Source organism: Amphiura filiformis, chromosome 1 (genome assembly GCF_039555335.1).
Source record: "Amphiura filiformis chromosome 1, Afil_fr2py, whole genome shotgun sequence".
Taxonomy (NCBI): domain Eukaryota; kingdom Metazoa; phylum Echinodermata; class Ophiuroidea; order Amphilepidida; family Amphiuridae; genus Amphiura; species Amphiura filiformis.
In genome coordinates this window covers 79901187-79925281 of record NC_092628.1, presented here as the reverse complement: position 1 = coordinate 79925281, position 24095 = coordinate 79901187, and the positions used below count along the sequence as shown (strand labels likewise).

The following is a 24095-nucleotide window of genomic DNA, read 5'->3' as shown; positions in this document are numbered from 1 at the left end:
AAAAAGTGTGCTTTTACCTATTCAATTTTGAGATAACCTTTTCCAGCTCTTCTATAGTCATGAGTTGAATGTGACCAGGTTCTTTGCTGTACTATTTATTTTTATGACGTGAATCAAATATATAGTAGGCTAATGGTGATAAACTACTCATTGCGCCGATCTTCTGTCCATTTGTTCAATCCGATCATTGCATTTTGGATGATGGATGTCGGGACTTTAGGACATCTACTGATATTAAAACTTTAAAATGCTCCAATTATGAGCCTCAAGAATTATTGTTGTAGGACAATAAGTAATAATTCTAGTTGTGTATTGAATATTATTATTTTTCCTCAACATGCTCAAAGCTACGTACCTCCACAGCTCGTGGATTCCTTTGCCGTTCCTCTACAATAGCTAATGTCAGCAACATGCCATCGTCCACAAGTCCTGTGTGTTCGTATAATGAATGGGATCATTTGGAAGAAGTCATTGTCGGACGTGCAGAAGGTGCCACCGTTCCTCCCTTAACTGAAGCTATCAAGGTATGACATAGTACCTATAGGAAAATTATGACATTACATCGGTCGCATCACACCCGGTACTATTCGAAATATTTTCCTTTTTTTTAAATATGTTTTGGAGCTTCTTGATTTTGGTCTATTTGCTGTTTTCTTTAACTTTTGTGTTTCACACTATACAAATTTTGACTGCTATGAGGAGCATGTGTAAAATTATAGGATTAAAGGTCAAGGGGCATAGTCATGAACACCAATTATTATTTTGTAACGGAAAATATATTATACATGTTTATACATTATTATATTTTCAGAATCTTCCTTCCTATACTTTGTACAGAGTTGAAGAGTCCAATATAATCAACACTTGGACTCAAAACTTGGACTGTGTTGGATAGGCTCACTTTCCCCCAAAAAAATTTGTTTTCTACAATTTTTTGACCAAAACTCATTTTTGACTTGCTCATTTTTGACCAAAATCACATTTTTGATCAAAACTCATATTTTTGACCAAAAATCACATTTTTGACCCAAAATCACATTTTTGACCCAAAATCGTGTTTTTGAACAACAATCACATTTTTTACCAAAAATCACAACTTTGACCAAAAGTCATGTTTTGACCAAGAAAATATTCTGAAAACATAATAATGATAAAATTGGATGGTTTTTTTCACCCAATACAAAATTTATTGGTCTCGCTATGAGTTTAAAAATATTGGACTCGACTTCGTCTCGTCCAATCTTTTAAACTCATGGCGCGACGAATAAATTTGTGTATTGGGTTCAAACCATCCAATTTTATATCACACATTGCTGGGTTATTACCAGAGTCAATAAACATTCAACTAACTTTAGAGAATGGACTTTGTGCAATGTAGTTATATTGAACTTTTTTCTGAAGTAAATCGCATATTGTAGCTTGCTATCATAGATGATAGGCCTTATCACTAAGTAAAAAAAGTATACTGACCATTATGACATGACTAGCTTTTATTAACCAAACAGTTATGTGTATTATCAGCATGTGATGGCTATAAGCCAATTGCAAACATGTTTTACAAAAAGACTAAAAATATCCTATACTGAACAGTCTCACTGCAATATTAAATGAGCTAAATAAACAGCCCTTGTCATGTGGGGCAGGCTTAGATAAAGGCATACAAACGAGGGTATGAGATACTAGCAATTATTTCCTAGCCTCTTAACCACAGAGTTGGTGGGCTACAATAGCTATTCAAGACACAGGGTATATAAGGGATACACTGTGCGTATGAGATGTGAGTGCAAGTGGCATTAATGTTCACTGACGTGAACAAAAAAAAAAGACTTTCTTGCTTTCTGCATGATGTTATGTTAACAAAGGTAATATTATGGCAAGTATTGTAACCAGCAGGTTATGAAGTTTGCCATTATATTCTGTCATCACAGTCGTTGGGCTGTACTCAGCTCGTGTAATAACATGCACACTTTTGATTTTTATTTCAAAGTTTTCAACTTTTGAGGAGCATTGGAATTTTTTCTCCACGTATGGTGGTAGAAGTTTTCCTTTAGATCATATTAAGAAAGCCAGGGCTGAACTTGATGAGTTCTGCTCTGTCCTTAGGCGAGAAGGTGTCACTGTCCGAAGACCAGATATTGTTGATTTCAGCGTCAAGTACACAACACCAGATTTTACTTCAACAGGTAATATAAAATACTTACTAACTTACTTACTTACTTCCTTACTTACTTACTTACTTACTTACTTACTTACTTACTTACTTACTTACTTACTTACTTACTTACTTACTTACTTATTTTTACTCAAGCCTACTACTTACCCAGCAAACACAAAAACGTTTTAAAAACGTTTTTAATAAGTTATATTTTGGCTTTTGGTTTACATAAAAACGTTTTAACAACATTTAAATGTCGGGTTATATAAAGGTCATGAAAACGTTTTAAAACGTTTTGTATGAAAACACACTACAATATTTTTAAAATGTTTTCAAAAATATTATTGTGAACTATTTTTGCAAACATTTTTTGCCAAATATTTTGTGAACACTTAAATAACATTATGTCAAAATATTTGCACCCAGCAAACACAGAAATGTTCTTAAAATGCTTTTTTCAAAACGTTTTAATAACATTTAAATGTCGGGTTACATAAAGGTCATGAAAACGTTTTTAAAACGTTATTACAAATATTTTGGGCAAACATTTTTCGCAAAATATTTTTTCAACTCCAAAATAACATTCTGTTTAGAATGTTTTGTTTCAAGTTTTCAAGAATGTTTTTGGAATGTTATTAAAACGTTTTTATACCCTTTATATAACCCGACATTTAAACGTTTTCTGTAAAACATTTTTTGTTTGCTGAGCAGTAGATTATCAAAAAATGATTTTGAATGTTATGAAAACGTTTTATACCCTTAATATACCCTTTATATAACCCGACATTTAAACGTTTTCTGACAACCTTTTATAACCTTTTGCGAATGATGTCGAAAACGTTTTGTGTTTGCTGGGTACTTGCTCGCTTACTTAAGAATGAGAAAGAAATGTTCTTATAAATCTTTACAGGTCAACTTTCAATGCCTAGGGATCTTCTTCTTGTCATCGGTGATGAGATAATAGAAAGCCCTATGGCGTGGCGTAGCAGATTCTTTGAATATCGCGCCTACAGGGCGCTTCTCAAAGAATACTTTAATGGTGGCGCAAAATGGACTACTGCTCCTAAGCCACAGATGAGTGATGAACTTTATGATGAGGTAAGTTATAGTCCAGTTGCAGAGTGTACTGTGTTTTATTATACCCGCATGCGAAGCATGGACGGGTATATTGTTATCCTGTGGTTTCTTCATCCCCCTCCTCCTGCATCAAACACATAATTCTGTCAAGGCTAGCGCTAAAACTACAAAGGCCCCTGGGCCCATATGTGGTACATTTGGGCCCCAGATGTTCAAGGCTAGGGGCCCTGGAGGCCCAAACGTTAAAACAAAGGGCCGGCCGTTTCTCAGCAAATAAAGTAGCTACATGGTTCAGATTTGGTATACAAATAGGTCTTCAGCATTATACTGTTATATGTATATATGAGCCCAATGTGTCACACAATATGGGCCCCACACAACTCGGCTGTGTTCGTAGTCTTAGCCCACCGATTTGTCTAGTTGTTTATTTATCTTACTATAAATAGGGAAATGTTGTATGTATCTATGTATCTATCTATCTATGTATGCTATAAAGGCTCCGTCAGTTTCGATCCAAATGTCGCCAAATTCATACGGGAGATCGATGAATATACGGGAACGTGTTTAAACTTTATTTGGTTGAAAACGGTCAAGAATTGGCCTCAAAATCAGTGAAAATGTGGTACGTTGCTATGCTGGGTAAACAAAAAGGGAGTCAGTTGTCAAGCTAGCCCGTGCGCGTCGTACGGGCGTATCTAATGCCAAGCCGCTCGCGTAGCTGCAGCGATAGCGCGCAGGTAACGCAGCACTACGCCATGTCGCGCGTAAACGACGCAGAGTCGCGCAATGAATGATAATACGGGTGAACGACCGACCGTAGGCGTAATAAAAACGGGAAAGATGTGTGTTAAAAAGTACAAACAACATGAAGAGGTAGGCCTACTGTAATTAAAAAAGAAAACAAAATGAGGACAAACAGGTAGGCCTACGAGTATGTGGGTTAGCCTATAGTTAGTCACAGTAAGAAAATGAAAACGGGAATAAAATAGGCTAAAGAAGGAAAGAATAATAAAATCTAATAATGAATTAGATGATTTAAATAAAAACAAAGCTATTAAACTGAGGACAGAACTAAATAAATAACATGAAAACGGGAAATCACAAGCTAAGCAGCAAATAAAAAATGAAGTCAACAGGAAATGTAAGAAAGGACAGATTTAGAAAATAATGGGAACGGGATTGAGTAAATAAAAAAACATGGTAACGGAAATTTGCAAGCTTAGCAGCAAAATGTTTTTAAAAAATGGAACAAAATTGGCCCATTTAGAAGAAACTAAAAAGAAAGAAAGAAGCTAAAATGGAAACTTAGGCTTAACGAGGGTCAGACTCAGATAAATGAAATTTGCCTTTTCAATGATTCTACCTGTTCAGTAATTCCTCCGTTTTAGTGAACGCTCCCATTTACTCACCTAGCGGGGACCCGCGCGTAGCGCGGGTGTCCCGCTAGTCTTACTATAAATAGGGAAATGTTGTATGTATCTATGTATCTATGTATCTATCTATGTATGCTATAAAGGCTCCGTCAGTTTCGATCCAAATGTCGCCAAATTCATACGGGAGATCGATGAATATACGGGAACGTGTTTAAACTTTATTTGGTTGAAAACGGTCAAGAATTGGCCTCAAAATCAGTGAAAATGTGGCACGTTGCTATGCTGGGTAAACAAAAAAGGGAGTCAGTTGTCAAGCTAGCCCGTTCGCGTCGTACGGGCGTATCTAATCCAAGCCGCTCGCGTAGCTGCAGCGATAGCGCGCGGTAACGCAGCACTACGCCATGTCGCGGGTAAACGACGCAGAGTCGCGCAATGAATGATAATACGGGTGAACGACCGACCGTAGGCGTAATAAATACGGGGAAAAGATGTGTGTTAAAAAGTACAAACAACATGAAGAGGTGGGCCTACTGTAATTAAAAAAGAAAACAAAATGAGGACAAACAGGTAGGCCTACGAGTATGTGGGTTAGCCTATAGTTAGTCAAAGTAAGAAAATGAAAACAGGAATAAAATAGGCTAAAGAAGGAAAGAATAATAAAATCTAATAAAATTAGATGATTTAAATAAAAAAAGCTATTAAACTGAGGACAGAACTAAATAAATAACATGAAAACGGGAAATCACAAGCTAATGAAATAATTTACCTTTTCAATGATTCTACCTGTTCATTAATTCCTCCCGTTTTAGTGAACGCTCCCATTTACTCACCTAGCGGGGACCCGCGCGTAGCGCGGGTATCCCGCTAGTCTGATATAAAATCGGAATATCATGATTATTTCATTTTGCAAAGGAATACGTGAAATACAGTGTTGAAGAGCGCAAAAAGCTTGCCACACAGGGTCGTTTTGTCACCACGGAATTTGAGCCTTGCTTCGATGCTGCTGATTTCATACGAGCTGGAAAGGACATATTTGCACAGAGAAGTCAGGTTTGTAAATATTTGCCCGTACAGTTTATACTAAAAGTTGCTCCAAATCACCTTCTTCCGCTAGGGCCTATCTGCTATGATTTTCCGCTGAAAAGATTGATGTAATCCGCAATTTTGCATGTGGTTTCCTGCTGCGACAAACACTTTTTACCGTTCTCCGACACATAGTCCGATGTTTTGCGGGCATTTTCCCCATAGTGAAAGACGCATCGGTTTATTTCTCACTAGCGTCTTCCGCAGCAGCTAAAAATATTACGCAACATCTTCAGTTGCAGAAGACGCATAAAGCGAATTATGACCCCGACTTGTCATTAAGAGCGGAAATAATAGAAGGTTGCAGCAGACAACCGAAAATCGCTACGGAGAGCCTACGTCTGTCGCATCATAACATATCAGCTAGACTTATGAGCATGGTGATTGCCCCTCCCTTACCAAAGAGGGAGGTGAAGCCACGTACCCAGCAAACACAAAAACGTTTTAAAAACGTTTTAAATAAGTTATATTTTGGGTTTTGGTTTAGGTAAAAACGTTTTTAAACATTAAAATGTCGGGTTATATAAAGGTCATGAAAACGTTTTAAAACGTTTTGTATGAAAACACACTACAACAATATTTTTAAAATGTTTTCGAATTGTTATTGTATAAACTATTTTTGCAAACATTTTTACCAAATATTTTGTCAACACTTCAATAACATTATGTTAAAATGTTTGCACTCAGCAAACACAGAAATGTTCTTAAAATATTTTTTTTTCAAAACGTTTTAATAACATTTAAATGTCGGGTTATATAAAGGTAATGAAAACGTTTTTAAAACGTTATTGCAAATATTTTGGGAAAACATGTTTGCAAAATATTGTTTCGACCCCAAAATAACATTCTGTTTAGAATGTTTTGTATCAAGTTTTCAAAAATGTTTTTGGAATGTTATTAAAACGTTTTTATACCCTTTATATAACCCGACATTTAAACGTTTTCTGTAAAACATTTGTGTTTGCTGGGCAGTAGATTATCAACAAATGTTTTTTCATGTTATGAAAATGTTATATACCATTAATGTACCCTTTATATAACCCGACATTTAAACGTTTTCTGACAACCTTTTATAACCTTTTGCGAATGATGTCGAAAACGTTTTGTGTTTGCTGGGTATTCATGGTGATTTTGACGGATTGCCAAGAGTTACTAGGCGCGGAGAAATGTCGCGTACATGTCTGGAAAGAAAGATGCGCTCGTTTGTGTGATTGCGTGCAGCGTAGACGCGAAAATGTCTGCTTGGTGCGTCCGGGTTTGCGTCCTTGCCAAAATTGTTGAGAGGGCGCCACACTAAATCACTACGCATTTTATTAGGGAGCATTTTATGTAACAACGAAATTCGGCTAATTTAGTCCATAGTAAATATGAGCAACCATATCTACCGACATGTTCACTTTAAATCACTCAATATAAGCTCATATGAATTCGACAAGTGTCTACAATGATAACATACAGGGAAAACTTACATTTTACCTCAAATGCAATGCTCTATGGCGGTTTTGAAATGTGAGTGGTGAGTTTAGTATATTTTTGCCCTTACTTTTTGTACCGCGAAATAGCGAAAAAAGTCAATGGTCAAGCCGACAAAAGTTTTTGAAATCTACAGCAACATAGCTTTAATTTGATACCAAATTTATTTTGCCAAGTATTGCAGGGACGACAGAAATGGCGCTTTAAGTAGGCCGAATTCGCACGTATTTCTATGGGACACTGAATTAGTGTTTCGCCCCTTAATATGCAGTGTCGACATCATGCTCCACTACGCGCAAATCCAGGTCCTCGTTTATGGCAAGCTAAGCGGCTCAGAACGTGGGACTAGCTACGCGCAGCTTCTTTCTCGTTACGTGCAGCTTATTAACCAATCAGATTCGCGGTTTTAAACACGTGGAGCTGATGTAAACATCCTCTCTCACAAATATTACGTTGTTAATTTTTGTAAATGAAAATATCTGTAGTATATCAGCAAAAAATGGTATAGGTGCTATTAAAGTAATATCTGAACAGAATGATGATGATTGTTCTATATTTAGGGGGCTATCATTTTCTTCGGAGGGGATCCCAAATATAGGGGGGTCATACTTTTTGGAAAGAAAAATAGGGGAGGGGGGGTCATAAATTGATAATGACAAAATGTAGGGAGTCACAAGATGACTACAGATAGTGTGTTTATTGTATTCAAAAAGACTGATTTCAATACAATTTTAGCCTGTCTAGGGGGTAAGGTGTATCGGTGGTGCACGGTGGGAGTCGGGGGTCATAACATTTTGATGCCGAAATAGTGAGGGCCGCAATTTATTGACGCCGACTTTTTGTAAATTTAGGAACCCCCCGTTTCGAAAAAAATGATGACCCATTTTACTCTCTCCATATTTACACAGTGGCATGTGATATCGCTTTCCCTGCAATATCTTTACACAGCGCTTTACATCAGTAGTAGTTGTTGACCTTCATATCCCCTGTACCGCTAATACAGCACGAGTATAAAGTTACTTGCTATTAAACACGGTGTAAACTTGGAAACACTAAATAAATATGCTTTGTGTCATTTTAGCCAGGCATTAGCAACATGTTCTCTTGACACGTGCTGTGATTTGGCCTCCTTTATCCGTTCGTTATCTATATGCTAATTCCGTAAATTAATTACAAGATAATAATTGTGAAAGAGGATACCTATAACTATACTACGCGCAGCTAGCGACCCAACCACGTGATTAAATTTGACTATTTTGATTGGTCAAACAGCTGCTCGTAACGAGAAAGAAGCTACGCGTAGCTGTTCAACGCTTTTGGCCCCCTTGGCTTGCCATACTCGTTTGCCTGGGTGTCGCAGCGGAAAACGCCCGCAACGTCTGACTATTATTATTATTCATGACATGATGTCGCTGCGGGAAGTTCTGCCGAAATAGAAAAATACTGCCGCTGCGTCTTCTTAAGGGAAAAACGTAGAGAGTAACTAAATTTCTACCCTTTAAATGTACAATAGGTGACTAATAACATGGGCATAGAATGGATGCGGCGACATCTTGGAGACAAATACAACATCCATGTTCTCTCATTTAGGGATCCTCATCCAGCGCATATCGATAGTACCTTCAATATCATTGGTCCAGGTATGGTGCTTGCTAATCCAGACCGACCATGCAACCAGATCGATATGTTTAAGAAAGCAGGTTGGAGGATCGTCCATCCACCAAAACCTATGATGCCCGATGGTATGTTCTTATAACATTATACTAATTATATGTGGGGAAATTATTAACGAGAAAGGTTTTTAGTACAAGTCTCCACTTACATTATTAATGATAGCCAGTGAATCTCGAACCTGCGGGTCACCAGACCAGACCCGACACTCTATCAACTGAGCTAATGAGTCAGATGGAGAAGAGCAGTGATGTATTATCTATAGGCTTTCAGTTCCAGAATCATCCTCTAACATCTTCTCATCCAATAAGCTTAGAAAGAGTCTTTGAACAAGTTCATTTGGATTGTTTGATTTAACTGTTAATATAGTTCTTTTTTTTTTACAAATCCTAAAATAATGAAGATGTTAAAGTTACATTTTAGTGACGTTTCACCACTACACTAGTGGTTTCATCAGACTGGAAACTCATCACATCTGACTATTCATTTTATAGGCTACAGGAACCACCATAGAGGGCGGACTCAAAAGCAAAGTCATCGACAGAGATTCTGACAAGACCACTAGGTGGCTGACAGAAGCCGTCTGGATACGCCGAAAAGGAAAAGACACTGTAAATAAGGACGAGGGGGCCTACTTACACAGCCACATCTTTGACCAACTCATCATGCCCTCTATGGTGGTTCCTGTAGCCTATTAAAGGAAACAGATGTGATGAGTTGCCAGTCTGATGAAACCACTAGTGTAGTGGTGAAACGACAATCAAAATGTGAGTTTAACATCTTCATTATTTTTGGATTTGTATAAAAATAACTATGTTAACATCATAAATTAAAAAGGGGGTTTGGAAATCATTCATCATATTCGAGACGGAAAAATAAGGTTACACTATATGGAAAATTAATTATGAGAAATTTTTTTAACACAAGTTGCCACATACATAAATGACAGCCAATGTAAAAAGTAAACTGACTATCCAGGATTTGAACCCGGAACCTTCGGATCACAGGACCGATGCTCTACAAACGGAGTTTGTGAGTTAGATAGAGAAGAGCAGTAATGTTATAGGTGAACTTTTTCAATGGGTGTCATTAATATGTATCCAATGGTGGAGACTTGTGTTAAAAACATTTCTAAGAACATTTACCATGTTTACAAAAAAACGATTGAAATACTTATTTTAAAAATAATACTAATTATAAACGTTCCCGTGCCACAAATGTCAAATGCGCAAGTAAGCTACATGGCTACCATCTCAAGCATCAGTCTACATTAACGTTCTCTCGGAGCACACAGAGATAGACATGATAGAGAAGCTATTATTGCGTGAATAGGGGTCAGGGGTCAATCAAAAGAAACACTATTATAATATTGTGTCAGATGTTAATTAATTCAATCTTCTTGTGTTTGAATTTCGAATTGATTAATTCGAACTAAACAATTCACCAAGTTGTCATGGGCGCCGCCATTAGACATGTTACAAGACTACCATGTGACAAGTGATGAACCAGGCATACACATAGGCCATTTTCATAATTTTCGTGACAGTTACTTAAAACTGACCTATCTAGTTTATCCTACAAATAAAAATCTATCGACGAAAAGTCTTGTTATGCACTCACAAACTTGGCAAAATCAAACATTATGGCCAAAAGTACAGGAAGGCCACCCACATCGTAGAGGTCACCTTTCCAGATTTCCTACAAGCAGCAATGGATGCTACAGTGCTGTTATCAATGAAATATTTAATACGAATTAAAGGTGGGTAACCTGATTGACAATCTCATTCCCCACTTTACCTCATCAAAATGTTGGTTTTGGTATCAGATGAAAGCTCATTTTTTTCTCATAAACATATCGAAATTTGGCGTTCGAAATCGGTATATTTCCGAAGAAATCATCAAAAAACTGCCAAATTAGTCTCAAATATGTGACCGTACACGACGAATGGGCCGTAAATTCCCCCGGTCAATTTTGTTTTATTTCATGTGTAGAAAATATACATCATAAGCTTTAAAATGGTATGTTATTTGACTTCAAACGATATCCAGAAGCGGGGTTATTGTTTGTTGAACTTTGCTCCTTCAACAAAATGGTAGCTTTTTTCGTTTCTACATGTGTCTCTTTTTCCACATTGCTGGCAATAAATATCAAACAGTCATTTCAAAATATCCACAAGTCAACGAGGTTCAAGAAAGTTCTCTCATTGTTAATTTTTGGTTATACATACCTATACAAAATACAATGCCTGGTAATCCACCACTTGAACAGGATTTAGCCAAAGCAAACAAAGACCAGAGCTATTAAAAGTTCTATAGCCATCTAAGGTAGAAGCTTAGTATCTTCTTCAACAATAGGATTATTGATTGGTGTTTGACTATCAAAATGAGATAGATGTCGCGCCAGCTACAGGTACCGATGAATACGACCTTCTTGCACACTTTACACTGTAACTCAGAATACAATTTGGGGAATTTACGGCTCATTCGTGCTGTACGGTCACATATTGTATACCACATTGAGACTAATTAGGCAGGTTTTTGATGATATCTTCGGAAATACACTGAGTTGGAACTTCTAATTTCAATGTTTATGAGAAAAATAGGGCCTTTTCACTTGAAATAAATATATTACATGATCATGATGATTATCATTAATAAAAACACTGTAGACTACCAATATCACGCTGTATAAATGTCGGTAATTCCATTAGGAATTAGTCACATTTACAAAAAACATTTACATGGTTTTTTTTTTTTGCATGAGTGCTTGAAAGGGATGACATTTTATGTTATACGTATATGTTATAAGTTTTAAAGAATTTGATTTTCCAAATATATAAGGTCACCTTCCTTTAATAAATTAGGTATTATAGATTGGTAAAGTCAGTGCATTCACAAATGGGGGGGGGTAATGAAAGCAAAGATAAATTGATACTATAATGGTGGAGACAGAAGCCACCGCACGGTTTTTATCATTGTTTTATTCCATTTCAGATCACCCCCTCTGGCTTACCTCGAAATGGTTATCCATGAACGTCTTAATGCTGGACCCCACTCGTGTCGTCGTTGACAAAAATGAAAAGTCCACCATTGAGATGTTTGAGAAGCTGGGTATCAAGACTATTCCAGTCTCTTTACGTTTCGCGAACTCCCTTGGAGGAGGATTCCATTGCTGGACTTGTGATGTCCGTCGTCGTGGAAAATTGGAATCATACTTGTAAAACCAAGGCAATGAAAAGCTATGAAACAAGCTAAGACAGTGATTATGGTGATTAAGAAATTTCTTGACATGATAGCAACTATGTAGGGCCGGTTGTGGAATCTGTAGTTTGTGTTTTTTGTTTGTTTGTTTGTTTGTTTGTTTTCTTTGCGTTTTTAACAATTTACATTGTTACTTTGCATACGTTGCCCTTTGTTTGTATTTTAGTGGTGTTTATAGATTTTTGGGTAAAGGGCTCAGCCCGGAGCTCAGTTAATTTTTCAACAACAAATATGCAAATGTAGTTTCTCTTTTAATTTTCTCGTTTATTCAGGGTTTATGAATCCAGTGTTGCCTGGCTGGATCGGGGATGTATTATGTTTTAGAGACTGCTCTGTAATAGAAGTGTTGAATTTATTAATAAATATAAAATTCGTAACGGAGTTTTATGTGTAAATGTAATATGTAGCCAGAGTATGCACTTGTACTAGGGGAGCTACATGCACCCCCTTTCATAGGCGTAGATCCCGGGGGATGGGGGGATTTATCCCCCCCAATATTTTGCCAGGGGGGATGCTCCATACAATCATCCCCCCCCCCCAATGTTGACGCCTGAATATGGGTTTCTGATCAAATTAACCTCATATTTGCCCATTTTTGCCCCAAAAGTGCAAATTTTCGCGCGCTTCACGAGCATTTATTCCGCTTTCGCACCATATTTAATCAGTTTAGCTTCAAATAGCAAAATTTTTCACGCGCTTCGCGCGTAATTTGCACCATGAACTGTCACCAAAAAGTACTCCATTCATTATATTACCAAAATTTTTTCCAACCCCATCCCCCCCAATGTCAAAAAGAAATCTACGCCACTGCCTCCTTTGCACCCCAGAACCGAACCAAATCAACTTTTTTAGGTTCCATGACTCCAAAACATAATCAGGATGTTCCTAAAAATAAACTGGCCCCAATGAGGGTTTTCAAAGATGGCGCTCAAAATGGCTGCCAAATACAAGTAATAAAAATATAAATGACCATATGAATATTATTGCCGAACCACACTAACTTTTTAGCTCAATTAAAGAGCCCATCATAAACTCAAGTTGATATAAAGAAAATAAAGTCACAGGAGTCAGTGTATTTTCGAAATGGCGCCCAAAATGGCCGCCAAATAAAGAACTATAAGTTATCATATATCGGGACATTTCTGAACCAAACTATAACTTTTTGCCTTAATTTAATGCCTAATATACTTCTAAGTTTTGTCATGGGATAAAGTGGGAGGATGAGGCTGTCAATCAGGTTACCTTTAAGCCTAAAATGTATAGTTTGGTTCATAAAAGTCCCGATTTATGATAACTTATAGTCTTTTTTCAGTATTTATCGGCCATTATTCATTTTGAAAATACGCTGACTCTTGGGACGTTTTTTTAAAATTTACATCAACTTGAGTTTTGGGGTGCCACGAAATAACACGTGTTCAATGGGACCCGGCGCATACAGGTATACACAACTAAAACGATGTAAAATAGCAAATCGGTATCACATGTTCAGTGGTGCTTCCCGTTTTAGTGATCGCCCGAGTGATCGCTCCCATGAACTCAAGCTAACTCAGCTATAAAGCATACCGCTAGTCCGAACTGTTGTGCGGGTGTTTGTGAGTATGAGTATGTAAGGCTACGTCAGTTTGGATCCAAATATCCCCAAATTCATACGGATGATTGAGGAATATACGGGAATAGCAATAAACTATATTTAGTTGCAATCGGTCAAGAATTGGCTCCTAAATCGTTGATAAGGTGAGTTTTTGCCGGGAGTTTTTGTTTGTCATCAAAAATGGCCCAGTTTCCCCCGGAAAGTGGTTACGCGCACGTAATGCAGCAAGAGTAAAGGGGCAATGGGCACTACGCCATCGCGCTAGTAAACGACGCAGAGCCAAGCATTTACCCGCCAGTGACAAGTGGACAAAATATATGGTAAGAAAGATAAAAGAAAAAAAAGAGGTAAAAATAATGATATGGTCACGGGTACGGGGTTAAGGGCTGGGGTATGGACGTTTGCACAGTATTTTTATGGGACATGAGAGCACATCAGACATATCGAATTACATTCTGAATGCGAATTTATAAATCTATTGATATTTACTTAAAGTGTATATAGCTGGGAGAAAAAGCCGACGATCATTTGAACATTTTGAACTTTCGTATTGAAGATCTTGAATTTTTCCCCAAAACACCTAAAAATTGAGGCGTTTTGGGAAAAAATGTGTATCTTCAATACGAAATGTCAAATTTTTCAAATGGTCGTAGGCTTTTCCTAGCTGTGAAGGTTAATTGTGAAATGCCTAGGGTGTGCGCAATTTAGCTGTAAGTGCCCGCGTAGTTGTTTAATGGTTTCTGATTGATATCATATGGGCCGTAGTGGTCAGCGACAACCTGTAAACAACGTCTAGGCGTTGTATATATCTGAAATTCACTGCAATTCATTGACAAATAATCTGTCAATATTGTTGACAGGGAATAAAAGGTTTCAATGGTAATTAATTCCATAAGAAGAAGCTTGAATAATTCCCTTTGAATATTCTCAAAGATTCAATGACCCGTGAATTCTGCACAGCTAACAATTAATTCCTAATCCACCTATATATTTATCCTGAACGTGATCGGTTTAAAAATAGATTTTACTCTAACTTTTTTTTTGATACAAGGTATTTGGGCCCTGTCACCTTGGGAGACATTGAAAAAATAAGTTTCTACTTGCTGCCATGGTAACAGGCGAAAATTCAAATGTGCTTATTTTGGCCTTTTTAGCAATTTTAATGTTGAAATGAAGGAGTCTATGGGGGCAACTCGAAAAATATGGAGGGGGTGGGTGGTGGGGGACTAAAATCAATGAAAAAATGTTTGGTCAAGATTTGACTAACTTTGCAATATTTCACCCCTGCATATAAATCCTGCAGTTTGGATTTATGCAAATTAGCACTGTTCCACTACTTGGATTTGTGATGTGTTATTAAGCTTTTCTGAAATGAATGGTGATTAAATGGATTCTGTTGCAATTAGTGGTGGGTTAAGGGATGTGTAATAGGCGGGAACCTGGTTCGGATTCCAGAGGGAGTGTGCCTGTAACAGACCCCGTAACAGACACAGCAACCAGAAAAGGACCAGCTCAGATCGCGCGCCAAATAAGTTTGCAGTTCAGAAATTGAATTTTTTTCTCAGCCTTGAAAAAAATAGGCAGAGCTGGGAATCGAGCCCGGGACCTCCCTTTTAAAAACTCAGTGCATTACCACTAAGCCAATGGACTAGCCGTGAGAAGTTTGATAGTAATCCTTGATGTTGCTGAATAGAATAAATCAATACTGATAGGTTTATTTATCTAATGTACGATGCTATTCAAAATTAATAGACGTTCCATAGGGCCTATAAACTAGGAATATAATGTGAAATGACTATTAATCGATCAACCAATCAAGTTTTCAAGTTATCAACAATTCAATAATAAACCGACGAATCATGGAATATTACTAATTACTTTTACTAATCTACCAAATAAATATATAAATAAGTCAGTAAATAAATAAATAGGCATAGGCCTAAATAAATAAATACATAATGCAGAATGCAGTTAGTATTTTAGTTAGAAAATTCCAAACATTCTATTATAATTTTCTGCTATGCACGCAAAGGACCTGTGCTTTTAATACTACTGACTGTATCCCTGTAGGATTATTTACTAACCAGGTGCTAAACAACTCAGTAAAGTGGACGCTTTTACAGTACCCAACCAAGTCTACATATCAAGGTCATAGCAGGGCATTTACAAAGAATGGTCAAAGGTCAACGTTTCCAATGAAATATAGTATAGATGTTGACGCAAGCTTTCGTGCGGGAAACATAAAAACATACTCGCCAGTCGTGGCCTTTTTATGAGATTTGATACGGCGCTGAAGTCTATAGCTGTTCCAAAACCAGTTCCAGACCCGGTTTCCAGACGCAAATTTGTTTGTTGTTACATGGAATTCAAAGTAATTTTATCATCAAGTGACCCACATAGAGGAATACGACATCTATCGTGAGTCAATCTGCATTCCGTTGCCTGCAAAAGCCGACGATCAGGTAAAAATTCTAAAAGCAGCGTGACTATATATTCGCGTTAATTTCATGATAAGCTTAAAACGCATTGAAAAAGACAAATTGCAGTCACAAAATATATAATATTAGTAAATCACCAAAGCAAACGGTAACGTGGCAAATGGAAAAACGCCTCAAAATTTAAAACAAACACGACCCTTCCAAAGTAAATACTTATTCGCACTCGGCGGCCCAGTGACTACCTGCCGCTGTGATTTGGGGTAACTCGTTGCTTCCCCTCTCCAGATACCTGTACTTCAAGTTCGCCCATACCTCACGCCTTAACCCTTAATTTTTCTTAATTTGACTAGCCTAAATGGCCAATTTACTGCTTCATGCATTGAACTTAATAGACTATTAATTGTCTTCGCATTTATTGTAACATTATTTCGGGGGAAAATTTGTGCTTGTAAAATTTCTGTCGGACCTGTAACATGCTCATTCTTAGACAAGTTGTCAGAGATTGACGAGTAATTATCTAAATCTGAGGTACTTCTGTAGTTATCACAACTCGAAACATTTTTTAACTTTTAATACAGTATTAAGTTCAGTTACTCTAAATTGCCAATATATTATAACTGTGAAATACAACTACAACCTCAACAAGATACGTATGTTTGTTTGCATACACTACTGAAGACGATCAACAATGGTACCCGGATGTGGACCAAAACTCCCGAAGTATCTATTGATGCATAGCTGCCACCTGAAAAGTTCTCGCATTTAGTTTTAGTATGGATTTGCTACTGGAACTCCGAAAACTTATCTTAAATTTAATCCTAAAAAATCATATATATTTTCTAGAATTTTCTGTTGAAAATTAGGGATTCTGGAAAATGTTCGCAAATTTTGCTAGAAAATTGACACTCTCAAGATTTTTTTTGTTTTGAGCATTCATCCAACAATGAGCTGCAGCAACATCTTCGGGGAAGATAAGAGAAAAAACCTTTCACATAATGACTCTAGCAATACCCAGGCCAAAAAAAGTTCATTTGGGGCTGAAAAAAATCATAATTGTAGTGGTACTCATTATACGAGTACATGTGATTCATTTTGTCTCACTAATCAAGTCAGGTAATAATGATTTAATTTGCCCCTCCATGGGGGCACAGACCATGGTTGGGAACCATCGGGCCTGATTGGCAGGGGGCACAAGCTATTTTTCAGCCAATGGGATTTTCTCATTTTTGCAATCGATTGCCCTTATGACGCTACGCTAATGTAAGTCACTACTATTTTGCAGATAATTGCATGCTTCACTGCACATTGCTTCGGTAAGAGTAAGACTGTTGGCAAATTGAAAACCAAGGTATAATAATAGCAAAAATCCTGGTAGTTTACCAGGATTTCCAGGCCTTAGCTCTGGCTTAAACAACATCTTTTCTATTCGAATAGTTGGATCTGGCCCTGAAACCAATGCAGGACAAGTGGGTATAGACAGCAGCTGTAGTTCGGGAACAACACCCGCCGGGCAACACCCGCAAAAAGCAAGTAATATTGTAAGGATGTTGAATAGAGTTCAAACAACACCGTTTATTCGTGTGATTCAAATTTGTGACCAGTTCATAATCATGACATTTGACCTCAAAATGCAGTCTTGGACCATGTGAACGTCACCATTACATGATTACATGAAGCGTCCTACGGTTTAGGTATGACCTACTAGTACCCCAGCAAACACAAAACGTTTTCGACATCATTCGTAAAAGGTTATAAAAGGTTGTCAGAAAACGTTTAAATGTCGGGTTATATAAAGGGTATATTAAGAGTATAAAACGTTTTCATAATCTTAAAAAACATGTTTTGATAATCTACTGCTCAGCAAACAGCAAAATGTTTTACAGAAAACGTTTAAATGTCGGGTTATATAAAAGGTATAAAAACGTTTTAATAACATTCCAAAAACATTCTTTAAAACTTGATACAAAACATTCTAAACAGAATGTTATTTTGGGGTTGAAAAAATATTTTGCGAAAAATGTTTGCCCAAAATATTTTCAATAACGTTTTTAAAACGTTTTCATGACCTTTATATAACCCGACATTTAAATGTTATTAAAAGGTTTTGAAAAAAAAACATTTTAAGAACATTTCTGTATTTGCTGGGTTCAAATATTTTAACATAAATGTTATTTAATTATTGACACAATATTTGGCAAAATGTTTGCAAAAATAGTTTTCAATAACATTTTTTGAAAACATTTTAAAATATTGTTGTAGTGTGTTTTCATACAAAACGTTTTAAAACGTTATCATGACCTTTATATAACCCGACATTTAAATGTTATTAAAACGTTTTACCTAAACCAAAAGCCAAAATATAACTTATTTAAAACGTTTTTAAAACGTTTTTGTGTTTGCTGGTACATTAGGTTATAATGGCAAATTAGCAATACCAGTATTGGATTGTTCAATATGAGACAAAATATTATTCAAACCTAAAATAGCTGTTAAAGATGCTGCATTTATTACCATACATGGCAACACTACTTGATATTTTATTGAACTTGAACACGAATCTCAAGAATGAGAGATATAATTCAATCCTGATGCCCGGAAAAAGCATAGAACTCGTGAGCTGGATCAAATACCGGGACTAAATTAACCAAAAGTTGTATGCCTATGCATCTTCTCTATAGAGCCCTTACTCAGGCTTGCCACATGGAGCTGAATATTGGACCTTGCGTAAATGAGATGATTTATATAAAAGTGTTCGACATAAGATGTCTTAGGCCCTAGTGAAAAAGAAGAAGAAACCATGCGCAGGACGAACAAAGATCATTCTTGAAGAAGTATTCCAACGGCTGACGAAATGGTTAACGGTTTGGCAATATTGTCCGTGACCGGACCAACCGCCTCCCTCTCCATGCATATACCAGAATGACTTCACTGTTCCTAGACCACCAGCCCAGTAAACACGAAAATGTTTTTAGAACGTTTTAAACATGTTATATTTTGGGTTTTGGTTAAGATAAAAACGTTTTAATAACATTAAATGTCGGGTTTTATAAAGGTCATGGAAATGTTTTAAAACGTTTTTGTATGGAAACACACTACACCAATACTTTTAAAATGTTATTGTAAAATATTTTTTGCAAACATTTTTTGCCAAATATTTTTTCAACGCTTGAATAACATTATGCTAGAATATTTGCAGTAGGTTATCAACAAATGTTTTTGAATGTTAGGGACCGTTCATAAATACTTTGGGGGGGGCTGGGCACTTGAAATTTTTGGAGTCAAAACTTTTGACCCCCCTCCAGAGAACCTTAAACTTTTTTGCCCCCCCTCTTTAGACATGCAAAACTTTTTTGACCCCCCCCCCTTTCCAAGAGGTTAAAAACAGTCTGGGGAGGAGGGCTACTCCATTTGTGCAAACTCAGTCACAAATTACATGTTTGTTCATACATTTATTTATAACTAGCGGGATACCCGCTTCGCGCGGGTCCCCGCTAGATGAGTAAATGGGAGCGATCACTAAAACAGGAGGAATTACTGAAAAGGTAGAATCATTGAAAGGTAAATTTTATTTTTCTAAACCTGTCCCTTCTTGCATTTCCATTTTCTTTTCAGTTTCTTCTGCACGGGCCTAGTTTGTTTCCATTAAAACAAAATGCTATTTAGCTTGTGATTTTCCGTTTCCATGTTATTTATCTATCTAGGCCTAACCCCATTCCCATTATTTTCTAAATCTATCCTTTCTTATACGTTTCCCTTTATAGCTTCATTTTTATTAGCTGCTTAGCTTGTGATTTCCCGTTTCCTTTAGTTGTTATTTATGTTTCTTATTTTTCCTGATTAGTTTCTAATTTTAACTTCTTTTTTTTCCCTTAATTTTCCCGATTAGTTTCTTTCTTTCCCTCTTAATAGTTTGCTCCCGTTTCATTTAGTTACTGTAACCATAACCCGTATAATAGGCCTACCCGTATCTTTTTTGTCTTCTTCTTTTTTTTTTTTTTTTAAAATTCATTTATCTCCTTTCTTTCTCTTCAGTTTCTTTTGCATAGGTCTATTTTGTTCCCATGCTGCTTAGCTTGTGATTTCCGTTTCCATGTTATTCATTTATTGAGCCCCGTTTCCATGCATTATTTTATAAATCTACCATTTCTTACATTTCTCCTTTTAGTTTTGGCTTTTTTCTACGTTTTATTCCCATTTTTCATATTTCCTGCTTAGCTTGTGATTTCCCGTTTGAATTTTATCTATTTAATTCTATTCTCATTATTTTAGTTTTTTTACATGAGTTATTTATTTATTTATTTATCTTTCCTCTCGTATCCTCACGATTTTTTATCATCTTGGCGGGTAATCTCTTAAGGCCGTACTACACCCATATATTGGTTTGATTGGTCTAAAAAAATATTTTTTCATTTATAGCTAGGCGATATATGCACGGATCATGTGAAATAAAAATAATTATGAAAAAACTTTGTAAAAGTGTGTCTTTTCACCCATTTGTCTTAAAGTTGACTGGTTGGTAAGGACGCTTATTTTAGCGATCCACTTTTTACGTCTGTGACAGGCGGCGTAGGAAGCGCAACACGTGACGTACGAGGCTGGCGAAGATACACTGACAGCCCCATTCAAACTACACGGTTAGCAATTACAAATAGAAAATTATCATACTTGCAGTGGGGTACTTTGTCGTACCCCGACGGTTTTAAAGTAAGATAATTTTGCTTTGACACCACATAACAAATTTAGAATTCTTTGTGACGATTTCATGATTATGCGTTAAATCTAATGGCGACCTCAAAATTGGCGATATCGTTTCCATCACCGCCTGGTCTGTGATGTCAGCGGATGTCACTCTCCATAGGGATGGGCGATACCAGCTTTTGTCGATTGTCAATCTAGAGCAGTCAGGGGTGGCGGCCGAATTTTTAGAAAAATAAAATAAAATTTAAAAAAATGGCCGCGGAGCTAACGCGCGACGCAGGAGGTTGTCTGAGGGCGGATGTTCCCCCCTCAGAAATAAGAAACTGGTGCAAAATGAAGATCTAATTGAAGCGATTTGGTGGACAATTTTGGCGCTATTACTCACGGCGTAAAATTTTAGTTTGGCGGCCGAATATTTGTGAAATGTGCGGTTCATGAAGTCTTTCTTGGACAAGTTTCCCTATTGTCGTAGGCCTATAAATTGTTTTAAACATAAATCGGCGAAAGAAGAAGCGAAAATGGCCACTTGTATATCGATTACGCAGGGGAGTGTAAAATGAAGAAAATTGAAGTGTTTTGGTGGACCATTTTGGTACTAGTGTGTAAAACTTTAGTTTAAAAAGCCGCGAATTTGTTAAATGATGGTCCATGAAACCTTCCTTGAACAAGTTTTCCCTGTAAGCCTATACCGCAAATTGTGTTAACATATGGCTTAAATTTGCAAGAAGAGCGAAAATGATCATTATGTTTATCCACTACGCAAGGGTTAGTCTGAGGGGGATGTTCCCCCCTGAGAAGTTTGAAAAATTTGCAAGATGAAGGTCGAATTGAAGCCATTCGGTGCATTGTTTTTACACTACTATTTGAATCAATTGCTTTAAACAGAAAAAAGGGCCCGAACTCAATTTGCAAAATTTGAGATTGGCAATTTACTAAAGCATGCATAAATCGATGAAGTCGGTATGGAGTCCGTCTTAATACTGACTTTGGTGGCAAAATGTGAGGGGCCCTGCATATCGGCGGACCCGCAGTAATTTTCACATGCTTTTAGGACGAGGACCCGCCTTCAAGCAATACCGAAAATAATCGCAGGCCTATATAGGACCTACTTCCAATCGTCCCGAATGTGCGATTATTTAGACATCGGCCTACTCAATTACGTGCAATTTAGTTTCTCTCCTCCTTTCCTTCATTTTCTCTTCTCTTTTCTCCTTTCTTCCCTTCTCTTCTCTTTTGGGGGTTGGGCCCGTCAGCCCCCGAATCCGCGCCTTAAATGAGTCAATGTGTATGTTGGGGGGGAGGGGGGTACTGAGGCCTACCACATTTAATAACGAACTTGCTTACTCTTTGTGGGATTTCGAATCGCAACACAGGTAATAATAAAAACAGTAGCAAACTTCACTTTACTAACAAGATACAACAACTTTACAACTTTCTTTTTAATTAATGAAACAAAGCTTATTTTTGACTCAGAGTTTAATTTTAAGATGCTAGCCGAAGTCAATAACTTTGCACATTCTTCGGGTTCCTTTGTTTCCACTCTTGTTAAAAGAAGACATAAAACCTGATGATCAGCTGACTCTTTCTGTTGACAATTTAAGTTTAAAACATTATTAACACAATTTGTGTGTTGATTGTAAACAATACCAATAGGCCTACAATTGGCTAGTTTCAAATCTTTCGTAACATATTTTAAACCGTGTTTTTTGTACTGAAAATATTTTGTAAAAGATTTGCAATTACTTTGATTGGGATCGAACATTGCCACTTTACAATGCTCAAGGTCACCAAAACTCAGATGTGTGAAAAATCCTTTTTGTTAAAAATTGTATGAAATCATCCCTCAGCGTAAACTAGTTTCTATACCGGGGTACACTTCTAAATGTGAATGATACGGTAGGTAGCTGAAAAGTGTTTTGTGACGTTACATGTATACGTAGGCCTTCATTAGGAAAACAATTGTTATTTAAAGCACCGTAACATTTTTCAAAATCGGGATTTTTACCTAATTGTAATAAATATAACATAACAAACACACCCTGAAATGTTTTATCGTGTAGGCCTATATGCCCCGCCAATATGTGCTGCTGAGTGCATATCCCATAGACAATCCATTGGATTATTCAAAACACTGTAAAATGTAGGCCTAGGCCTAGCGGTGGGCCTGGGCTGCGATATCTGGATCTGGATCATTTATACTCCAATAAAAGCAGTGAATTCTGCACCCGGGATTCTGCATCACACTAGCTCACACTAGAGTTGGAGATAGTCTAGACCTACATGTACCACACAATTTATTCGCTACCTGAAGTCGCTAATAGAGAATGAGAGATTAGAATATTTGTTTTTCAATTTTCTAATATTTTTTTCAATAATTCTTTAGGCCTATTCTGTCATGTCTGTAAAGTACGGTATCGTACGCGTACCGGTATCAGAGAATCCGCGGTATCGAGTATCGCGCAACCTTAGTCAAAGGTCAAAACCAATTATAAAAATATGGCGTCGATTTCGTCGGCTTATCTTCGAAGCGAGCAGTGATTTTATCAGTTCCAAGTTTCACACGGATTTTTCATCTTTTTCTCAAAGTGGAAGGAATACACACCCGCTACAGGTAAGTGACGAAACCGTTACTACACATGAAGTTTTAGGGTGTGTCCAACAGTTTAATATTGAGGTTTTACCATTGTGAACATACCGATTCACATTATTATCGTGTTTTGTAAGCTTTGCTATTTTCTCAGAAAACTGAGCAAAAATTCACGTAATACTGAAAATTGACTGTTTTGACTGTTCTTTAATTTCAACCGTATCAAACCTGAAACAAATGTGCTGCCTTGTGAACACAAATTTTGCATATCATTGTCAACTGGAAGGGGGAAAATAAGTTTAATTTCATTGATAACATGAAATTGATGCATATTTGTGTTTTCAAAGCTGTGCATAATTAATGCATTTCCAAAATAAAAAATATGTTGGTACTATTAGGGTCTGCCATTGCTGATAAATAAGTGTGTAAAGTGGATTCACGTCAGCAGTTCTGAAATTGCAAATATGATCAAAATTGTGATGGGGTCATCATGTACCTCTCTTTGGCTTGTACAATTAAAAGCATGTAAGCTACATTATTATCAATACCACCAATAGAACGAGAAGATTTGCCCCTTCATTTTGCATACCACTTTGACCAATTTTTTTTCTCATTTCTTCACAAAATGCAAAAAACCCGCAAAAAATGTGATGGGTGTAGTACCCCCTTAATCGAATCCAGTACCATG

At 36.9% G+C, this 24095-nt stretch overlaps 2 protein-coding genes across 2 annotated transcripts in view; both read left to right on the top strand.

Moving 5' to 3' along the window:
- The first annotated feature begins 410 nt into the window (after positions 1 to 410).
- Positions 411 to 12433, top strand: LOC140163385 (glycine amidinotransferase, mitochondrial-like). The gene is made up of 6 exons (XM_072186744.1): positions 411 to 524; positions 1988 to 2183; positions 3066 to 3253; positions 5518 to 5655; positions 8675 to 8903; positions 11827 to 12433. Exons 1-6 carry the CDS (start codon positions 411 to 413, stop codon positions 12051 to 12053), a joined length of 1092 nt encoding a protein of 363 aa, XP_072042845.1. The 3' UTR covers positions 12054 to 12433.
- Positions 12434 to 13657: 1224 nt separating this feature from the next.
- LOC140154263 (glycine amidinotransferase, mitochondrial-like) overlaps positions 13658 to 24095 on the top strand; it is an 85809-nt gene continuing 75371 nt past the window's right edge. Inside the window, exon 1 of the mRNA XM_072176852.1 lies at positions 13658 to 13827. The gene's annotated coding sequence lies outside the window, so the exon portion shown is untranslated. The remainder of the gene's footprint in view (positions 13828 to 24095) is intronic.